Here is a 22,864-nt window from a genome sequence, read left to right as displayed (position 1 = left end):
CGCTTCCTTTTCCAGCAGCGCCTGCGATCATGGCGGACGTCGTTGCGGAGCAGGTAGTGGACCAGAAACCAGTTCCCGACGGGGAGCTGAACGGGGAGGCAGACGACAGAGAAGACGCAGATCCTGTGGAGGAGACCGCGAAAAAGAAGAAGAAAAAGAAGAAGAAGAACAAGTCCGCAACGACAGGTGAGGCTGGATCGATCAGCTTGTTGCTAACAGGCTAGCAGAGCTAACGTTACTTATTAAAGCTGAATCAAGTTGGCCAGTTAGCAACCGGAAGCCACGGGAAGGTGACTTCAAATTAAAAGTGTCCACTTTTATTAACGATACAATAATAAATTTACATCTTAATTAATTTGACAAATTCTAAAATACTCAAGTAGTTAAGTCGGGTACAAAATTTAAAAGAAATTATTTTATTATTATTTATCAAAATTTTGAGTAATAGAAAGTACAACAAAGACCAGTAAGATTTAATTTTAGCACGAAAATATAAGTAAAGGGCAGTTATTTATTGTTATATCATCCTTCTTGATGTTTGAGGAGGAAATTGTGAGAATGGAGTCTCTGATTTCAGTAACGAAACACACAAGGAGTTTTAATGGGTATATTTATATATATGAATTTGGTGCTTCATAGTATTAGTAAAGTAGTTTATTAAAGACATGCAAAAAATTGTGTTTCTCATGGCATTTACAAAAACAGCAGCCTACATGTGTTATTGTCATTACAAAAGAATAAAATGGTTGGCAGGATTAAATCTGTTTATCGTTTATCATTTAGAAAGAAACACCTTTTGTTGATCAGAAATGTTTTATATGGCAAACTCATTTGGACATATTTTGTCTGACGTGACACTAGAGCACAGAATAATGTAAATAATGCAGGTCAGATTGTCAGTGTCAAGGTAGCGCTTGGTCCTAAATGGAATGTTTATTTTGAAAGTTATGCCGGAAGGTGGGTGTTGAAACCCGTCCAACTTGACGCTGATCCTTATTAGCCATGCGGGTTGAGGGCAGCAGGGATGGTGTTGCTGGGGCGCCTGTCAGGCCTTATGAAACACGCCTGGCTTAAGTAACAGACACATGCAGGACCAGTGACAGTTAATACAGGTGAAAAAATAAGTTATTTACTGTTTATTTAGAGAAGAATCACAATAATCTTCTCCCTTTGGTAACTGATTTCATTGCTGACTGCGCTGAGCCTCAGCCAAGTTTTCCTGTTTCGTAATTCCCCGTTTGCGAGAGTTATTATGTAAGGAAAGATGACCCTGAGGGTGATTTCTTTAATAACTCAACAGAATATAAACATCATGAACATATGGTCGCTTATATCCCCATACACCACATCTTTTAAATTAACTGTGTGTCCTGTTCATCTAATGTGTTTGGATTACATTGAAAAGTTACTTGGCTACTTAGTTGTTCTTACATGTCCTTTAAGAAAAACCTGAGAGAGACGTAGTGTTTGGGCTGAATTATTTGCAGAATTGTGTGAACTGTCATTAAAACATTGCTGAAGTGAATACAGGCATGATTTGGGTTGTTTGTTTTTGGGACACAATAAAAAAAACAACCAACAAATCATATAAACCTATAATTTTCCTTAAGTTTTTTTCCTTATTAACTACAAATGATGTATAAATTATGTTACTGCTGAGAATGTTTGACACAGTTTCACATTTTTGAAAGCGATGTCCCGATCCAATCTTCTGGATCGATATCTGGACTGATCCAGTGAATTAATTAAGTGGATCTGGTGATCATGATGATGACGGAGCCACTGTAACGGATAATGTCTGTATTTTAAACCTGGAATACATATTTTGGTGCCGAAATGACACCAAAAGCCATCGACTGATCTGTGCAGTAGACTTATTCCTTTGGAGCAATGGTGTCTGTCAAAATTACGTCCACAAAAAGTGCTTCTTTTTTGCCACCGCCAGGCTCAGCATGTGTCAACATCATGGAAAGGATGCCTACGAGTGACACCCTTTGGTTTTAACAAGAAACAGAGGTCTCGTTCAAGGACAATTCTCCCTCTTAAATCCTGTGAGAGTTGCACAGTCTGAGCTGGTTAGTGTCACAAAGAAGCGCTTTTTTATGGACGGTTTGTGGCTGCCGGCTGAAGCAATCTGCTGCACCGATTCCAAAACATTTTGTACCTACTAGTCAACACCAAAATATGTGAAAGCAGGGCCCAGGTTTTCAAATACCCAAATTATCCTTTCAATTCTGTTTCTTCGTAACATTTGTTTAAGTCTCAACAGGCTGCTGGTTTATGTTTTTGTCTTTTTAAATGATGCAACTGATTTTCTTTGCAGTGCCGTATAAAGATCTTAAATTCAGGAATTGTTCTCAGTGTAGATATCTCAAGTTTAGGTTTTGTAATCGAGAGAAAATTGGATCTGCCTCCTGAGTAGACATTGTGAATGTTCTGCCAATATAAGAATTTGTATCTCTTGTTATACCACTTTTGTTTCGCCCTCTCCTTTCTGCTGCCTGTGCTGATGCAGCACTTTGTGCCTGCTGCTAGTTGATTGCTTATCAGACTGTGTATGTGTTCTTGTTGCTGATGATGCTCCTGCCCGCTGCAGGCACTGAGGCGGAGGCTGATGTAGTGGCCGAGGTGACCAAACAGCTGGAGAAGCAGGCGATAGAAGACAAAGAAAAAGATGAGGATGGCGAGGAAGGTGAGCGTCTTTAACACCCTGATAACACACACCCTCATCTGGGCTAAAACACACCACATGTAAACATCACACTTGGTCGTCGGTGTGACAACAGTATCTTCACCCGCACAGATGGAGATGATGGAGAAAACTCGGCAGGGAAAAAGAAGAAGAAGAAAAAGAAGAAGAAGGGACGTAAGTTGACCACATTTTAATTTGTTAGCACTGCAAAAAAATATGTTTGGAGTAAAGGCTCGACTTCATGCTGCAGTGCTGTGAAAAATATTCCTGTTTTATAATCTCACAGTCAAAAAGAGCAACGACTGTCTCTACCTGAAGCTTCACTGTGTCGTGTCTGGTGTCCTGAATTGAAACTCAGAGTCAGTCTGATGGGGTGTTTCCTTTTTTCCTTCTAGCGAAATCTCAGACTGATCCCCCGTCTGTGCCCATCTGTGAGTTATACCCAAATGGAGTATTCCCCATCGGACAGGAGTGTGAATACCCCACCGTGCAAGATGGGTAAGCACTCACACCGTCACCTCTACTATTATTTGGGTAGCTAGTTTCCCACATGGAACATTTTATGTTGTTTTTCTCTTTCCTGAAATTCTCATCAATACAGTTGTTCTCCTATTATTTTGATATTTTCATTCCTTAAAAGCCACCAGAAGGCAGGAAACTAAATGTTTGCCTGCTTTGGTTTTTAAATCCTCCCTATTCTTGAGGTCACAAGTTTGGCAAGTATGAGATCAGGTGATTTTGGCCCAACAATGAGTCAGGAGGGACGTTGCTGTTGTTATGTTGTAAAACCAGTTACGTTTACTTTCACCTCTGACTGTCCAGGATTATCGACCCATTGAATGTATCTTTGGCTGCACCTCACAAAAAGCATGTTGTGTGTTGTTGTTGTGTTCTTCTCCCAGTCGCAGTGCAGCGTGGCGTACAACCAATGAGGAGAAGCGAGTGCTGGATAAAGCCAACGAGGAGGTGTGGAATGACTTCAGGCAGGCGGCCGAGGCCCACAGACAGGTCCGCCAGCACGTCCGCAGCTTCTTGAAACCTGGCATGACCATGATTGAAATCTGGTGAGGCTGCCTTTATCGCTGCGATTCTCTTCATCAGAATTACCTTTATGTGTACGTGGCTGTTTTTTAAATCTACTTCACTACCTTCAGTGAGCGATTGGAGGACTGTTCTCGTAAGCTGATAAAGGAGAACAGGCTGAACGCCGGCCTCGCCTTCCCCACCGGCTGCTCCCTGAACCATTGTGCTGCCCACTACACTCCCAACGCCGGAGACACCACCGTCCTGCAGTACGACGACGTCTGCAAGATTGACTTCGGCACGCACATCAACGGTACCGAAGAAATAAAGTGCTGCTTCAAGTGCGTTTTGTGCTGATTCTGAAAAAGAGGATGCATTCAAGGCCCGCTCCATTTCTATAATGAGTAGACGGAGTAGCTGCCAGAAAGGATTTACATTTCCGGCAGCTAATGGTTTACATTCATTACTTGTATGAAATGAAAATCCAATTGTGAGACTCTTGAGACTTGTCACAGAAAGGTAATTCATCACACTGTTTGAGAATGGAAACGGAAACAAATGGCTGCCTGAAAGGAAAAATATGTTTAGAAATCCAATACCCAGGATAATGATTTGCAGGATGGTTAGCTGTAATGTCGTGTCGTTTATAGTAAAGTGTGTGGAACATGCAAAATCAGAGGTACGGGCAATTTTGAGTTTTCTGCTGTTACAAACTTTAGGCTGCTTACTCTGTGTTTATTTCGTTTATTTGGTCCTTTTAGATTTCTCTGTGCGATGAAATCAAGAGAGACCTGTGCACAAGATGTACAATATGAGCGTATGACAGAAACTCGCACATCATTTACATGCACAGAACAGTGGTTACACAGTGGTATAATATTTTTGTAGCCTATTTATTTATTTGTGAGGAACATGGTTTTTCTAAGTTTTGTGTCATCAGTCTTCTAATTTTATCCCTTATTTCCACATGAAAATGATCTCAAATGTTGATCTTTTGTCAACTTTAGAAAACATGCTGCTTAAAATTAAGCCATAACCACATGTTCATCTTCTTTGCTGATATTCTGTCCCTGGAGGTTTGACAAGAAGCGAAATAGTTTCAACATAACCTCAAAAACAAAATCTGCTTGACATGCATCAACTGACAGATGTTCTGCTTGGTGTCTGTTTGCAGGGCGAATCATTGACTGTGCCTTCACTGTCACGTTTAATCCAAAGTATGACAAGCTGCTGGAGGCTGTGAGAGACGCCACCAATACAGGAATAAAAGTACGACTTGGCACCAACACCCCTCACTCTGATGTGTTTTATCTGCACGCTGCCTGAAGCTCACGTTTTCCTGTTTTGTTTGTTGCAGAATGCCGGCATCGATGTGCGTCTGTGTGACGTTGGAGAGGCGATCCAAGAAGTGATGGAGTCCTACGAGGTCGAGCTCGATGGCAAAACATACCAAGGTAGGTTCTTCTAACACGAGTCTTTAATATTCCCGATGCCGAGTTTGATCCGATCCTAAATGTGGATTAAATACTTGATCCAAATACTGAAGGATGCAAAACTGTAAAGTTTATAAATGACTGATATGATATAAAGGATAGATTAACTTGAAGATGCGACTCCTGAAAGTGGTCTGACGATATCTGCTAGAGAGAAGACGGCTCATTCTGTTGCGGCTGTATAGCGAGAGAGTAAAAGAGTGATGCTTCTTTTACCTCATGCATAATCACGTAATAATACAGTGTTAACCACAACAGCCAAGTTTAATTTTGTCCTGCCATCAAGTTACTTATTTACAACTCAGATGACCTGCCGCTGGCAACGTTTGTCATTGTAACTGGTGAAAGTTACAGTCAGTGCCGGCTAAAAATTAGTTTGTACACTGTTCTATGCAAATGTTATGAGAGAGAGAGAGAGATTACATATTAGTTACTATTGGCACTTAGTGACTCTGGGTACTTTGCCAACCAGGGTGTCAGAGCAGTCACCTGTGAAGTCAATCATTTTTCACATTCTCGCTATATTTTCACGCCTGTGTAGTGAACTGCTGCACTGTAGATCCCTGCTGTCGATTAACGAGAGCAGCGCTGCAACACTAGCAGGCTGAGGTGAGACAGAGCAAAGAGAGGATCGAATTTTGATTCTTAGCCAGTACCAGTCTATTCAAATATGCCTTGATTGGCGTCGATATCAGTCTTTGGGACATCCCTACTGCAAATACAGCAATAACAATATTTTTTCTGCATTTTTTAAATTAGAGACAGAGCCATGACAGGAAATGAGAAGAAAATGCTGACATCTTGATTTTGTTTTTTGTTTGTAGCAGTTCGTGTGAACTCATATTTAGGTTTGAGTTGATCTTAGTTTCAAACACTTTATTTTACAATATAGCTGCAATTAGTCGATTAATTGATTAGTTGTCAACTATTAAGTTAAATAACAACTATTTTAACAATCAGTTAATCGTTCCGAGTAATTTTTCTGAGAAAAAATGCCTATGTTCTCTGATTTCAGCTTCTCAAATGTAAAAAAGTACTGTTTTACCCCTTGCATGCCATTCACACATGTACTAATATATTTGTCTTGTCGCCTGTTTATTTCTGAAACTTGTTTCTTCTGTTCCAGTGAAGCCAATCCGAAACCTGAACGGTCATTCAATCGGCCAGTACAGGATACACGCTGGCAAGACTGTGCCCATCGTTAAAGGAGGAGAAGCAACGAAAATGGAGGCGAGTTAATTATGACCATTCTGAGTAATGGTGGCTTTTCTAAAATACTATATATGTTTGAAAAAACAAGAATCTGAGCCATTATAATTAAAACACATTCATGAACTCTGAAGCTATGAGTGTAAGGCCTAAAAGGCTTTTCCAGAATCAGAAGTTACTGATTGTGTGTTTTCATGCTGCAGGAGGGAGAGGTTTATGCCATCGAGACATTCGGCAGCACAGGTAAAGGTGTGGTCCACGATGACATGGAGTGTTCTCACTACATGAAAAACTTCGACGTCGGCCACGTCCCCATCAGGTAAGAGCTTGTCTGCCTTTGTGATGTGTTCACAGCCTGAATCCGCTCACAAAGCATGAACCTATTATCTTACGTTAGTATAGTGTTCATCCAGTTATTTACCAGTTTGATACAACTCCTGAAGATTGATCAAGGCCCTTTTTCATTATCCATTATCTGTAGCAATTTGTTTTGCATTCATGGACTTACTCTATCTCCTTACTAGACATAATTTATAAATCATATTTTAAAAAGCTTTTTTTGCTCTTGCCTCAGAACTCTAAATTTTTATCTGAATTAATGGGACATCATGTACAATATCATGTACATAATCATTGAACATTTTGAATTAACCAAATATACCTGTTCTTGAGATTTCATCTGGTGTATGCATAGCTATATGCCACTTTTAATATATATCCATATACAACTCACCAAGAAGCAACTTTACTGTTCACCTTGTTTGTTTTTTTGGCAGTGTGTGTATTTCAGATATGTTTATATTTTCACGCTTTCTTACTTTGTACTGCAACTGCTGCACATAAAGTCTTATCTTAAAACATTCATCCTCAATGGAAATAAGAAAACTACAGAAGTGGAGGGAATAAGCACAATTTTATGACGTTACCGTGGTTATTGTAGGTCAATAAAGGGAGTAAAAATCATACCATGTGGTTCAATTCCAAATTAATAAGGTTGCTATGAGTCGTGACAGTCCCTTAAATTGTAATTTAATTCTTGATTAGTTGCATTATACGTGTACCTGCTGCAGTTTATCTGACTCCTCAAGATATTTTTGACATGTCATGGCCCACCCTAATGCTGCGTTCCAGGCAACTCAGACCTCCAAATATTTGTGAACTCAAAATATTTATATATATTTATTATACCCTGACTTCACAAGTAGTAATACATACTATCATATAGTAAAACCTGTTCTGCATGTAAATTGTTGTAGAAATATGTTGCCAATGTTATTAGGTAGCTGGTTACAGTAAAGAATCTCTGGAAGTTGTTTTCTCTGCACAAGAGTTTTACAGTTAATGTTAAAAATACCAAAACATTAGGAATTATAGCCTACAAGACTTGACAATGACTTCATGTTCAGCATCATGGACCATTCATGCACCTGGAAGGCTTTGTGGTCGGAAATCGGATGATATACTTGGAAATTTCCCAGTTCCGAGCAGTCTTGAACGCAGCATCAGTTCTAAGGGTTGACACTTCATCATTCACTTCCATGATGTAGCTGAACACTGAATATTTTAATTGTGGCCTGGGAGTCTGTCGCTCTGGTAAAATAACCGATCTTTTCTTCCCTCCTTCCTCAACAGGTTGCCCAGAGCGAAGCACCTGCTGAACGTAGTGAACGAGAACTTCGGCACGTTGGCTTTCTGCCGGCGCTGGCTGGACCGTCTCGGCGAGAGCAAGTACCTGATGGCCCTGAAGAACCTGTGTGACCTGGGCATCGTGGATCCCTACCCTCCCCTGTGCGACACCAAGGGCTGCTACACTGCTCAGTTCGAGCACACCATCCTTCTCAGGCCCACCTGCAAGGAGGTGGTGAGCCGGGGAGACGACTACTGACACCCCAACCCCACCCTTCAGCACCACCGCCCCACCCGTCACCACCACACAGCACCTCCAACAACTCCTCCTTCAGAGAAACAACACAGAGCTTCTAAAACAAGACATGGTCATCTCAGAGGAGCTTTGAAGGATGCCAAATGCTACTGTATTCTACCCACGATGCACCACTCTCACCTTGCAAGGAAGAAGGACTGGCTTTCTGAGTTTTCTATCATCACCCACAGCTAAATAAATTGTAAACAAGTCAACACGTTTCTGTTGGAGGAAGTATTGTAGTTTCCTTCACTGTCATGTGGACCTAATTTTACAAAACCATTAAAGGTAACTGTCAAACATTTATTTAAGCTGCCTCTGAATCTAATGCACCCTCGGTATTCAGAGACCGCGAGCGTGCGAATCTCCCTTACACCTGCCTTTTCATTTTCAAAGTTTCTACGGCTTCACTCTGAGCCTCCAGTGCTTTAGTGCTCGAGTTAAATTAAGCACAAATGCTACTGATGGGTTTAAGAAGTGGTTAGGCCAGTGCATGGCCAGAAATCTCTGCAAACAGACAATTCCTAACATTTAAAGCTCGGGGTGTCGTAGTACAAAACGCCATCTTGCTACAGACACCGTGCATATGCAGATGTATGTTTAGCTTCTATCGCTACATGAGGGAACTCTGCACTCTGGCCCTCCTGTCGTCTTTTCTTTGATATTTTGTAAAATATCTTTGAAATGGTTGCCGCCCCTTTGTTCCCAATTACAATGCTTTCATTTTGAACTCCCTGAAAATGTTTTTGTAAGGAAAAAAAAAAGATGATTAAAATGAATTTGCTCTTTGTGGCTTGTCGTCTTCAGATGTCTCTGATCACAATAGAAGGAATGTAATCAACAGTATATGGAGGTACAACTGGCAAATGAGTGACGACAAGAAAGCAAATAAACAGTTTCCAAAATGTCGAATTATTTTTAAGCAATAAAGGCAAAAGATTGGCTTGTTCCAGCTTCTCAAATATGAATGTGGTCAAACTGCTGAAATAAAGTGTAGCTACTTTATCTGAACTGTAAAGTGAAACTAATAGTTTTTGCTTTGATAAGTTATTTGATTAATGCACCTTAAAACCATTGTATAAAATATTTAGTAAGTTTGTGATTTTGAGCTACATAAAAAAAGCAAGACACTGGCATCTTTTGTAGAAAAATGAAAAAATATTCTCATTTATTGAGGTAATTTTCTCTAGAAAAAATTGAGGTAACAATTTGCATAGTATAACTTTAAAAAATGTACACACACAAAGTAGTAACCAAAATGCCAACGTGTCAAACAAAATGAAGTGTGCTTTGAATTCCCGTCTGATGGTGGGAACACGACTGAGGTGGAGAATACCTTTTTTTTTACAATTTTCTCCAGTATGGAGATAAATATTACAATCTGTATACACTGCAGAAACCCTGTTAAATCGGGATATTGTATTGAACAGATGATAAATTAAACACAGTATGTACACATACCTACTTAATGGTGGGATAACAGTGAAATCTGTCGTAAATGCTGGTGTTGGTTGAACAATCAGCGGTTGTATAAAAACTTTAAAAAACAGTCAATGGCCTCTTTTCTAAAACCTCTGAAGAGGATTGTATATAAAAATACATTCGTAATCTAAATGCTGGTCTGGGTGGAACTGCAGCTGTGCAGAGTCCATGTTGCTAAAAAGGGCACTTTTATAGTACACTTAATACGAATGGTCGGGATGGTTCACGCTCTGAACACAATGACATTCTGGAGTAAAGAGGTGGCAGCATTTAGCCAAAAAACCAACAAAAACTAAGTGAAAGGGGAAATACTGAGAGGTTTTTCCATACCCTCCCCCCCAAGGCTTTGGCTCGAGGTCTGCCAATTTTTCCTGACAGACTTCAGAGTGAAAAATAAACTTCCTGCTCTGCTTTGTGTACAGATCTTTAGCGAAGAACCAACACAGAGTTAAAAACAGAGGTCACAACCTGTTCTGCAGGAAAATGTGCGCATTTCTCACAGTTAAGTGGCCGTCTTCGTTAAAATCAACACTTTACCTGCCTAGAACACAGGGAGGCCAGTTCTAGTGAGTGAATGACATTGTAAAAGCCTACATCCAGTTCTGTGACGACTATCTAAAGTGACTGAGAAACATTTCAGTTGATTTACAGCATTTACAATCAACACGCCACCACACGCAGGTCAGCGGACACCTTGAATACACCTGTAGAGGACAGTTGTAGTCGTGTCCTGGCCTGGGCGAGTCTGTTGGCTGCTACGGAGACACATCTTGGCTGATACTCTTTTTCTTTATAAAATACAACTGTACACAAATCACATTCTTTTAAAAAATACCTACATATAAACACCATATACAAGAAGTTCACAAAGCAGAACCAGGTTTTAAAAAGGAGTCCTTCCTCTCTTTTTTTTTTTTTTCTTATTTAGAAAAATAGACTAAAAGACCCATCCTCCCAAAGAGAGAGAGAAAGAGTGATAGGTGGGGCTGTGCGGATATCTTCTTACTGAGTGGTCAGGCTGCAGCTGAGGAGGAGGTTGTTCAGGGGATTGTGGTCCTATAGTGGCCGGTCTTTGTCCTGAGTTACTCGCTGTGTGTAGAAGAGGATGTAGGCCTGAGCACGGCAGACCTCCTCCACCGAACACACATTCATCTTAGAGTCATTACAGTGAACCCAGAAGCCTGCGGGGAAAAAACAAGGAGAAACTATTTAACATGAAGGCAGCACACAAAGAAGCAACTACAAGTCAATATGAATGAACCAAATGATTAGGCTGAACAAGTCTGAGAAAATATCTTATTGCGATTATTTTTACAGACACTGACTGTGTTGTATAATGAATGCAGACACATGTGAACGAGTCTCCTGGTTTTGAGTATGCCGTTTATAAATCTGGTTATTTGTCTCCCTGTATCAATGACTGTAAGTATCCAGGTTTCTAATGATCTGAGTGCAGTTGTGTCTTGATTTCTCCCCATCTCAGCCACTGTTCAGAAACATGGATATGGTGTTTACATGCCACAGTAGCCTTCACCAATCCTGCAGTAAATATGGTTTTGTTGTAATTCTTGAGTGCACAGAGACAGAGAGAGAGTGAGAGAGAGACCTAGTGATAGAGAGGAGAGACAGAGATAGACATAAAGATAGAGATAGATAAAGAGAGAGACAAAGAGACTCCTAGGAGTCAAGAGGCTCCCAGTAAAAACTAGGTCTGAAACTAGGGATTATTTTTATTGTCGTTTAATCTGTTGATTATTTTCTTTTCGACTAATCCATTCATTGTTTGGTCTATAAAATGTTTATCATTGTGTCCCAGAACCCAAGATGACGTCCTAAAATGTCTTGTTTTGTCTAGAAAATTGTATTTCCTGCGGAAAAGTGCGTGTGAATGCTAAAATTAACTTGCAAAACACTGCTGAAATATGTTCTACTGTCAGGAAAGTACAACACAAAAACAAAAAGACAGTATAAAAGGCTAAAAGCTGTAATGAGAAATAGAGAAGATCAACATTGTGTCTGGGGCGGCTGTGGCTCAGGAGGTAGAGCGGGTTGGCCGTTAATCGGAAGGTTGGCGGTTCGATCCTTGGCTCCCCCTGGTTGCGTGTCGAAGTGTCCTTGGGCAAGATACTGAACCCCGATTTGCCCCTGGCCGATGCTCCGCCAGTGTTAGTTTCCGTTTGAGCACTTAGGCTCAGTGTATGAATGTGTATGACTGGTGAATGCAGATGTAGTGTAAAAGCGCTTTGAGTGGTCGAAAAGACTAGACAGCGCTATACAAGTACGGAGCATTTACATTTTACATGCTGCTGTGTTACTTTTTACATGTACACTGAGTATCTTAGACACATAATGTCTTCCAGGATGAATTCACCAAGATCATTTTCAAGTTGTGAGAATATTAATTAATTAGGCTGCCACTCAAACCATCTATCTTTTCAGTTAAATCCCGCTGTGCTCTTAACTCACCTCCTTCTGTGTTATAGCAGTAGGAGGTGTAGTGGCCAGAACCGAAGCCCTTCCCATGATGCATCACCACAGCAGAGAGGTCGTAGAGGAAGTGCTTGGGGCGCGGTGAGCCTGCAGAGCTGGGGCTGCTGGGACTGGAGCATGGCACAACTTTGGGTGAGGGCTCTTGGCAGTAGGGCTCCATGTCGAGAAGCTGGTCGAAGCTCACGTGGACTCCGATCTTCTCCCGGTGGTTTCGCCCAGACCACCTGAGGACCAATCGCAAGACAGAAAGCTAGTCAGTCAATCAAGCTACTAGTAAGAATCATAAAACCATCTGCATCATCATTGTGTTCAAATTAAAACAACTCCACACATTGATAATTTTTCATGGACTAAAAGCAGTCTTTAGGTGACCTTAGAGAACTTTCAGAGCCAATGGGAGATGTTTTGTGTTTTACCTTTAAGAGAGCAAACAAGTAACTGTTGGCACCATTTTACAGGAGCCTTTCATTAGAAACATTTTCTATTTATGTAACAATAATAATCTGTCTTTCCCCTTACACTGTACTTTTTCAACTGAAAAAAATTCATCTTTCAGCTACTAAAAGCAACATGGTACTATTTTTGGTACCAGACGTTCTGATACCTGACAAGCGCTACAGAGATTGACTGACTCTGGTGTATCATCATCATCATCGTCATCATCATACCTGAAGCGTTTGAGGTGAAGCCGCAGGACCTGAGGCAGTTTGTGGACCATCAGCTGTTTTTGTGCTTCGGTCAGGAGGACTGGTTTGGAGGAGGTCCTTCGTCGAGCAGCTGCAAACAAGAGGAGAGACACTCAATAAAAACGTTCCTCCATTGAGTGTCGCCTCAGCTTTGCTGCATTCTCGTGATCAACGGCTTTGCAAGCTGCCTAGAACCGCAAAGAGTCCCTTTTACATGAAGATATTACAACATCTGATACTTATCTTTACCTGAATGTTGATTAAATGTTCGTGACACACTAAAATTTATGAGCTTGAAGGAAAGTTTTACTGGGAGAACACGACAACTGAAATTGACGTGACATCAGCTAAAGACAGATGATGCTCCGTTAGTGTTGTTGGGAATATAAATACAGTCCACTTGTGGTTGTTAAGTATTGTTACAAAGTGGAAGTTTTTGTTCTTTGGCTGAATACAGACGCCAATGAAGTTAAGTCACAGAATTAACATTAATTAGCGATAGCCGAGGTTCATAAGTGTGAGAGTTTAGCGAATATGTCTATAGGAGCTCAGCACTGCAACAACAGCAGGCTGAGATGGACAAAACCTAGTTAAGTAAAGTAACAGACGTATATGACTTTGTTTGGGTTTATTTTAGCCGGTTTTAAAGAGGTGGTATTGTGCTTTTTGGCTTTTTCCCTCTTCTTTATTGAGTTATATACCTTTTTTGTGCATGTATTAGGTTTGCAAAGTGAAAAAGCCCAAAGTCAAGCCCAAAGGGAGTTCCCATCTCCCACAGAAAACTCTGCTCTGAACTGCCTGAAAACAGCTCGTTTGTAGTCCAGCATGTACTTCCCTTTCTTGTGACATCACAATGAAAATACGTGTCATAATGCTCGCTGAGCGGCTAGTTCGACACGCCCTCAAATACACCGGTGGAAAAACAGTGAGCTGCAGCACACTTCTCCTCTACCTTCCAAACACAAGCTACCCTCCAGGCAGTCAGTGGACATGAAGTTGTTACTGTGATGTAGAGACAGAGCTCAGTTAAAACTTTATGGTTGAAAAATACTTTGTATTAATAACTCACCACTCTGAAACTCTTGCTCCAGTCCAAACTGCCAACCTGGTCGGCAACATGTAGCCTACAGCTGAATCCAAGCAGTTTACCGTCTTTTCAATGACTCGCCCTTCTCTGCTTCTGATTGGCTAGTAGTCCTTAACTAGGAACTGCGCATGTACAACTCCCAACAAAGATCATTTACAGACAAGATGTATCACTCCATAGCTAAAAACTAAGCCTTCAACCCTTCAACACAGGGTGAAAAGAGGAGCTGCAGCAATGTGCAGTATGACAAGAAATATGGTGTTTTTTGAAAATTAAACCATGTAAACCTGTTCTGGTACAACATCTAAATAGGATTTTGATACTGAAAATGAACATAATACCACCTCTTTAAAATGTGCCCAGAATGACTCAGGACATCTCTAAATATCACCTGATTTTACTCACCAAAGCAGTAAATTCTAATTTTGGACAAATTTCAAACTTTTTTCAACAATTTTATCCACAAACTTTTCTTGTTGTCATTGGTATGTATTCTAGCTAGGATGGGGCATTTTGTTTAATGACAAACAAACCATGTTAACAGGGCTTGAAATTAATTTTATATCACAATCTAAAATAGTTACCAGTTTTCAGACATTTTAGACAACATTACTGCACAGTTTGTATCTGCGCTGAGTCTAATAAGTCCTCTGTGTAACTAGGGCTGCACAATTAATCTAACTGCAATCGCGATGTCGTCATGTGCGATTTAATCAAACAGTGAAAGTGTATGTGATGTTCTCTTCTGTGTGTGCGTTGCAGTCTGCTCATTATCTCTGCCCACACGGGGCTTTCGCATGTGCCTCTAAAAACAGATAAGCCTAAATGCAATGAGAAAATTGTTTTATGAGTAGTGTGCGATTAACTTTTAAGACAACAACCCACCGTAACCCCCCTCCGCGCCCCGCCGCTAATCATTCAAAACATAGTCGGACTTGCCACCGGAACACCAGGGTAAATGCCGGTGCTTCAACTGTTGAAGCCGTAAGACAGAAGAAAACAGGGACAAGATAAGGAGGTTTGGCTCCCTGGACATTTAACATTAGCATGTTCAACTTTTCACAGAGCTGACGTGCTATAACTGATTTTAATACTCAAGTGGTAAAAAGTATACAATTATTTGAAATTCTAATAAATGTAGTATTTAATATATTATTGTTACACTAACAGGATACTATTAACTAAATATTATACTCTTTATTTAATACACTCATGTACGGTTCCTCCTCCAGGTTGTGGATACAGAGAGATGTACATTGAGCCGGTGCCAGGGATGCCAATATGTGCTCCTTCTAGCCGCCTCCTCCGTAGAGCACGCTCGCCTTGTTCCGTTTTACTTGTTATTGTTATAAATATTGTTTAACTTGAGTTCAAGTTGAGAAATACACATTTCAAAATGTCAATATTTTGCACATTCCTTGATAATTAAGCAAATAGACTCATAGTACCATTTGTGCCATTATCATCGAATCGCAATTATAAATCTTAAGTGTGTGTGTGTTGATGTTGTTTAACTCACAGTTACAGTGGTCACAGGCGTAGATGTTTCCCTCCAGTGCTTCAGTCTCTGTGAACTTGGCCAGCATTTCTGTCAAATGGCACGAAGCCTGAGCTGCCGACTCTCTGCTATTACTGTGATACCGCTCAGGGAACTCCAGAGACAGATCCCAGAAAGGCTCCACAGTGTTGGAGCGATGGTCGCAGGCCAGGCACGTCACCTGTACACGGGAGCAAGAGAAAATAAAGACATGATGGTTGTAGTGGTATAAGTATATTATACATATAATCTTCTAACCCTACTTGTAACAGTGTGTTTTTTTTTATGTTTCTTTATCCTGTCCCTATTGAGTGCTGTAGTTAATAGCCACTGGGCCAAGATACCCCCAAAACCCCTTACAGACACACAGTCCTCTATTCAGCAGGAGCAGGTGTCACAGTGTGTGCTCAGCCTCCACAAGTAGACGCTAATCTGTTGTCCTCATACTAACTCTCTACACTCCCTACGTCTCTCTTCCATCAGTTGCTGAAATGATCTTGTGTTTGTGGATGGGGTTAAATATATAAAAATATTGTTATCAGTTGTTCATATCTCTGTCAGTTCTAAACCAGCTCTCACACTCAAGTAACAAAGCAGTATTTTTACATTAAGAAATTAGTCCTTTTACTTCACACTATTCATTAGACGTCACACTTTCAGTGTGAGATGCCCCAACTGAAGCTGAGACGTCAGACAAAACAAAGTGTGCCTTTTTGTGTTTATTGGTTAGGCTATTATGGTGAATATATGAAAAACAGCACCTAATTTGCAACTCAGTGAGCACAGGTGCAATTAATTAGAGTTATTAATGATATTAACACTACAATAACAGCCAGAAAGCTGTATTAATCAGGATCAGGGCTGCACAAAACATTTCTTTGCATTATGAGTCCTTGAAAATAAAAAAATAGCCATCGCAACTAAACCAAAGCTCAAGGTGATTTCTTAAAATTTCTTGTTTTGTCCAACCAACAATCCAAAAAGTTTTCCGTTTAATGTGATGTATGACAAAGAGTCCTAACACTGGAGAACATGAAACCGGACATTTTATAGCATTTTTATGAACAATTTTTCATTGAAAAAAGTCACTGAAACAGTTTATCAAAATAGTGGGTGTTTATTTTTCTGGCGATCCACTAATTGATTAACTGACTAATCAGGATCATACCAAAGTTCATTACTGTGTCATGCTATAAGTTTGGAATTGAACAGAAAAATAAACATTTAGACTCATGTCATGCTGGAAGCTTAACCTACACTTCAGCATTTAAAGTGAAACATGAATCCATCAGACCAATTTGATCTGAATTAATTATGAATTAGTGATCCAGTTCGGTCAGAGACGATTTAGCTGTTGAATTATCAGTGTGTAGGCGGATCTGAGTGGGTGCATGTGAGCAGGCATCATGATCAGTGAATCAGATGAAGCTTATGACCACCGCTGAGTTAGTTACAGATTTAAGTAAAGGTGGTTGTAGGTGTGTTTGTGTCGTACCTGGCTGAGGAGCTGGCCATGAAAGATGGTGTTGACCACACTAAGCACCTGCTTGATGAGTCGTTTCTGTGGGACTCCTGCAGTGGTTGTGTGCTTGCCAGTGCTCTCCAGTTCGTGCTGCACTTTATCCAGCAGCTCACACAGGAACTCCTGAGCATCCTGCTGAGCGTATCCCCTGAACGCCGGGATCAACTGCCACACCGAGTGAAGCATGGCAAAAGGCGATACCAGCGCCCACTTGCCAGACCACATAACCTGGAACAAGGTGTGCAGCTCGTGGCAGAGAGATATGTGTTTTGAGCTGGGCTCTTTGGGTTGTATTAGTTCCATGCTGCGAGTCCGTGAGGCTCCGCCGCTCAGCCCCGCCCCAGAGCCTGAGCTGGCCTGAAATACCTTCCTTTGGGTCAGGGGGAACTGGGACGAGGCCTTTCCAGCCAGTTGGCCATGGACGGCAGATGCCAGAAGCTCCAGTGCCTGGGTCAGATCCAGGCGCAGAAAGCACTCCCTGAAGACATGCAGGTGGCTCAGCACCTGTAGGATGGAGTTCATATAACAGGTGTTTCCTAAATTCCTCAGGCCCGTCACCCCAGGAGTGACTGTGGGACGCCGTTTGAAGGGTGAGCCACCCTGTTTGTTACTCTGCTTGCGACAAGCAGGTGTTTGTGAAGAACGGGGGGTCGCTGAGGACGTTTTGGGTTTAGATTTGGTGGTAGAAGAACGGCTTTGGGGTTTTGGAGTTGGTTGGACCTTTTTTGTCCGTCCAGATTTCTTGGGGACAGCAGCGTCAGGGCTACGAGTCCTTGGCCTGCGGGTAAGAGACGGCGGCACAGGGGTTTTAGTCTTGTTGCGTGTCCTCCGCGATGGTGTTGTGACCGCCACATCTGCAACTCTTTGGCTCTTCCAACGTAACCGGCGACTCTTCCTGAGAGGGGCATTCTCCAGCTCCTCCTTTAGCTGCCTCTTTAGAGCCCGCCTCCTCTCCCTTGCCTCCCTTTTCTGCTCTTCCTCCTCCTCTTTCTTTCTCTCTTCTTCCTCCCTCTTCCTTCCGCATTCAGTCAGTCCAAACCAGAAGCGGAAGACACGTCCCATAAGTGCCCTGCGGCGGTGCCAGAGTGCAGTAAACATCCTATCCTCGTCCCTCAGCTGCAGCTCGCGTGCACCGGATGGCATGACAGAGTCCGGGGCAACGCTAGCAGAGCGGAGGGTGCGCCCACTGCGGGTGGTAACCTCATAGCGCTGGCTCTGAATGGCGCTGAGTGTACTACGAAGCAGCTTTAAGTCTCCTGTGGCGTTATCATTCAGGACATAGTCGTCACACAAGTAACAAAAAACGTAAAGTTCATTAACCTCCATAGCCAACGGGTGGTGCTGCTGCTGGAAGTGCTGCAGAGCATGTTCCTCGATGTAACGCCCGCATGCCACATGAGCACAGCCCAGGCAGGCCCACATGGACTCTGTGGTGTTGCAGTCCACGCAGTGCCACTTCTGGGGGTTGAGGATGGAGTGGTCTGGGGCCAGCCGCAGCCGCCCCACATGCTTACACCTGTCCATTACACACGCCTGCCTGCCGAGCTGGCTGGCTGTGTCAGTCAATAACTGACCGTCTGTGTGCGAGTCTGTGTGTGTGTGTGTCAACAATTCACACTGGCTTCATATCACCATGGTGAGCTGAGAAATGGGACCCTGCCAGGGCATGGTGGTGTCTAGAGGGGAAAGACAACAGACCTGGTTAGTAGAGATGAATAGGTGGAATTAGAAAGCAGGTGGAAATGGACGGTGCGTTAATAAAAGTTATACATAATTAAAAATGTTGTGTTCTTATTCACCTGCTACCCTTACAGGCCAAATATAAAAAAAATATGTGGTGTATTTCTATATATCATAATGACATCCTGTTCTTTTCCTGGAAACACATCAATAAAAACAATATCTCAAAGTAATTACATCTAACCTCCAATGACTGTTTTATGAGGCCACAGCTATACACAGTAAACTGTGGCAAACAGCCAGGTGACATGCAGGATTTAACATTTCCCAGCTCTAACATGCGCAAACAGTAAAATAACTGGATGATATAAACATGACTGCACTGAGTGTTGCCAGGCACATCCACTAAAAAACAGAAGTGTTAAGTTAACAGTGAACTTGGATGTGAAACCATCAAAAAGCTTTTCCAGAGAGAGCAACTTAAGCACAGTGACAGTAGCCAGTGGCTTCACAGGGATATTAATATATTTTCCTCTATCAAAACTTCTCTCCCGCTAATACGCAGTGGGAAGTTCAAGGGTTGCTTCTTGATGAAATCCTGTCTTGTTTTTTTTTAAATCTTCTAACTGAAGAGTTGTTCAAAAACACTGATCGAACTATGGGTTTATACTATACTGAAGAACAACTAAACTCAACCCAAACCCAACAATCACTCTCCACTCAACCTCTTCTGGCTTCTTTTCAAATCTTTGGGGGCTGGTGTACCTCAGCTGAGAAACTGGGGATCCTTGAGTGGGCTGAGCCCTTTCAAACCCCTCCTGCTGAGGTCAAATAAGTAAGATTATCCAACAAAAAAGGGAGTGGGATTGCAAACGGGTGCAACCTTTGTCTGGGTACAGGACTATTTTTTGCTGGGGAAATGAAAGAGTGGGAACCAAAGAAAGAAAACTGACTGCCAGGAAATGGCTTAGGTAAGAGCGAATGAAAGTGGTGGAAAGACTTGGATGCAGGAGAGATGCTGTATTATCCCTTCATTCCATTACACGCTATTATAAAAGCAAAACAAGCTCTAAGCCTTTTGGTCAAAGTAGGCGTTTGTTTACCAGTTATACTGAGGGAGTGGGCGTTTTTATTGATCAGATTGTGTTGCCATGAGTGTCTGCAGTCACTGTGATTTAAATAAAATCTTATTGTCACCTGTTGAGTTGACAACCAACATGAAGTTATATCTATGAGGAATATCCACATTGTAAATTACAGAGCTACAGTAGTAACAGAGCTTTAGTATAAAGCAATTGATATAATGTGAAGAAAATAAGTGGCGTCTGATTGCAAATAGTGCTTAGACTCTGGGTCAGTTGTCGCTTTAGTTTTATCAGTAAATTAGCGCGCTTTGCCTGGTTTGTCCTTGTGACTGCGTGGTTCTTAAAGAGGCTGAACACCCCGCAACCTTGCGTTAAAACAGGCTGAACAAGTCACAATAAAAACACTATCCGCTTGTCTGCCCTTTCAACAAACTGTGCGACATAATGGCAACACGAGTCGCATGATAAGGGTGGTCGAAACAGCTTAACTTTTAAATAACGTTACCTCTACAGCTAAGGTTAGCTAAGCTACAGCTAGCCTGTAATTGATACAGCTATTACAACATACTGAAATCACACACAAGGGAAATTAAAACCTCTACAAAAACATTACAGAAACATTAGCTAAAATAGCCTTAAATACCAGTAGGATATACACAAACAAGCGACACCTGTACCAGCTCTCACGTTACCGTTTTGTATTTATTCAAGAGATTAAGGAGCCCTAGCTGTCCTGCTAGTATTAGCCTAGCATGCTAGCTAGCATTAGGCTAACTACGATAATCCCAACAAGTTCATGCGTTAGCTTGGGGGTCAGCTCCAAGCGGCAGGCTCCGCTTTAAAACAGACCTTCTGCGTGTGTTTAGACAAGAACAAACGCACCGTCAGCTACACTGTTAAAAATTAATTATGAATGACTCTGTGAGAAAAATAAATTTAACATACCGAGCCTCTCCTTCACGGCAGAAACTCCTCTGTTTCTAAAGTGTTCGCCATCTTGTCAGTCCCTGTCGCGTGGTGTTGGCTCGAGCGCGTCCTCGTTACGTGACGTTGTTGTTGTTGTTGTGGTTGATGATAGTGAGCGTGAAAATGTTCCCTTATTTTCTGTTTAAACTATATATATATATACTCAAAGTCGTATTATACTGCAATTCTAGTGTGTTTGGTGTCATTTGGTATTTATTTCTTTAATGTTAAATAATGTTAAATGTTAGGTTTATTATATTTTAATTTGGTTTTTCGTGTGTGCTTAGTATTCCTGTAATTTGTGGTTCTTTAGTGGGCTTACAAGTAGTACTGTTACTTGTTGTTTATTATGTGCTGTGTCACTTCTTATAAAAATAAGCCAAAGAGGGACTAGACAAAATCTCAGCTTTGATAGTGAAACAGAAGTAGTGTAATTTTATTCCACTAGAGGGAAGTGTTGAGCCATTTACATTCAAATACTACCAAACCAGCATTTAACCTGAAAAAAAACAATGTTGGTTTGATCAAGGTGGATCTTAATAATAATTTTATAATAATTTTATATCTTTTTTGCTAGTCTCATGTATAGAAATGACTCCTATCTTATATGTTGATCATATGTTTTGTTTGAAAAATCTTTATTCTGCAATGTAATTCCAGCTTTCAAATCTGGAGGACAATCTAGAAGTACAATATTTACCATCAAATAGATGTTTAAAGTTGCAGAAAACAACATTTACAACATTAACATCTTCCTTGCAGTACCTAGTAATGCATCATTAAGAACCCATTAACATAACATATCCAATTACCAAACAATGTGAAAGGGGCCATTCCGCATAATACAAATAACTTTGGATACTTCAAGTACATTCTGTGGATAATACTTACACAATGTCAATATAGGACTATTACTTGGAGTATTTTTTTTACTGGTGGGTAGTTTTGCTTAAGCAAAATATGTGAATGCCATTGCCTTTAACCCTGAGAATGCCTTTCTTTTTCATGGATAACAAGTGTGTCTATTGCCCTCTGGCCCTGCAGTTGTACTTTTAGGAGGTAGTTTAAAGTCTTGTGTGCTGCTGTGAGATGCAGGTGCAGCACCTCATGCTGGTTAATGGGGGCTGGTGGTACTCACTATGTAGATCCTATCAGTGTAAGACAGCCGTTTTTATAAGACAACAACACTTTATCGGCTACTGGTAAAGTCTCAAAGTCCCAAGACCAAACCTGGAACAAAACAAGGGAACACATAATTACTATATACATATATATAGAACATTGTGTCAGTATATACAGGAGAAGAAACAGCGGAGCTTATGGGAGAGTTTATAAAGTGATGTTACTATAACACATTGTAAATTCCTGTATAAATATTACAGTAATTTCATAGTAGGTAAATATCTCTATGAGAGAATAAAGGAAGGAGTTGATTTTCATTCAGGAAATTGTGCCTGAAGGAGGACTTTTAATCTCAACACACGCATGTGAAGAATCCCTCTCATGTACTGATTAGTGGGGAACTGATCCATACAAGCCTTCTTAAACCCCCACCGAACAGGGGGGGAGTGTGGTAATCGTTGTGTGTTTTTATGCAAGTGTGTATGTCAGTGGACCAGAGGTTTGTGTGAGAGAGATTAAGGGGCGTTTGTGAGTGACTTAGAGAAAGAGGTATGTGTTGATGTGCCATGCAATGCCTGTGGATCACCTCTAATGTTTTTCTCCCTCTGTATCCCCGGGCCTTTACCGCCTTCATGTCCACACATGCTAACTCTGCCTCCCTCTCTCCCTCCCTGTCCTTTTTTCATATGCACTCTCTCTCTCATAAACACACACATTTTTCTGTTACTGTACTTCTGAGTACCTTATGTTGATTCACATACTTCTATCTTTAAAGCTGCATTAATCAACACTTTGTAGTTTAACTCAGAATAAAAAAACAACAACAGTGATTTATATCCCTCAGTGCTGCAGCTCAACCTTGCTTTGGT

The 22,864-nt window shown here is 41.3% G+C and overlaps 2 protein-coding genes across 2 annotated transcripts; one reads left to right on the top strand and one right to left on the bottom strand.

Moving 5' to 3' along the window:
• Positions 1–9,127, top strand: LOC123984612 (methionine aminopeptidase 2-like). Its single transcript, XM_046071577.1, has 11 exons — positions 1–186; positions 2,597–2,692; positions 2,804–2,866; positions 3,088–3,190; positions 3,595–3,756; positions 3,847–4,028; positions 4,890–4,984; positions 5,073–5,169; positions 6,335–6,438; positions 6,621–6,736; positions 8,050–9,127. The coding sequence occupies exons 1-11, from the start codon at positions 30–32 to the stop codon at positions 8,300–8,302; spliced, it is 1,428 nt and encodes a 475-aa protein (XP_045927533.1). The 5' UTR covers positions 1–29; the 3' UTR covers positions 8,303–9,127.
• A 347-nt stretch (positions 9,128–9,474) lies between these two features.
• On the bottom strand, positions 9,475–20,957 carry usp44 (ubiquitin specific peptidase 44). The gene is made up of 6 exons (XM_046071576.1): positions 20,853–20,957; positions 17,116–18,818; positions 15,603–15,801; positions 12,979–13,087; positions 12,287–12,534; positions 9,475–11,001 (listed from the first exon to the last, which is right to left on the bottom strand). Exons 2-6 carry the CDS (start codon positions 18,664–18,666, stop codon positions 10,877–10,879), a joined length of 2,232 nt encoding a protein of 743 aa, XP_045927532.1. The 5' UTR covers positions 18,667–18,818; positions 20,853–20,957; the 3' UTR covers positions 9,475–10,876.
• Between the last annotated feature and the right edge of the window lie 1,907 nt (positions 20,958–22,864).

Source organism: Micropterus dolomieu, linkage group LG16 (genome assembly GCF_021292245.1).
Source record: "Micropterus dolomieu isolate WLL.071019.BEF.003 ecotype Adirondacks linkage group LG16, ASM2129224v1, whole genome shotgun sequence".
Taxonomy (NCBI): domain Eukaryota; kingdom Metazoa; phylum Chordata; class Actinopteri; order Centrarchiformes; family Centrarchidae; genus Micropterus; species Micropterus dolomieu.
This window is presented reverse-complemented; position numbering and strand designations above follow the sequence as displayed.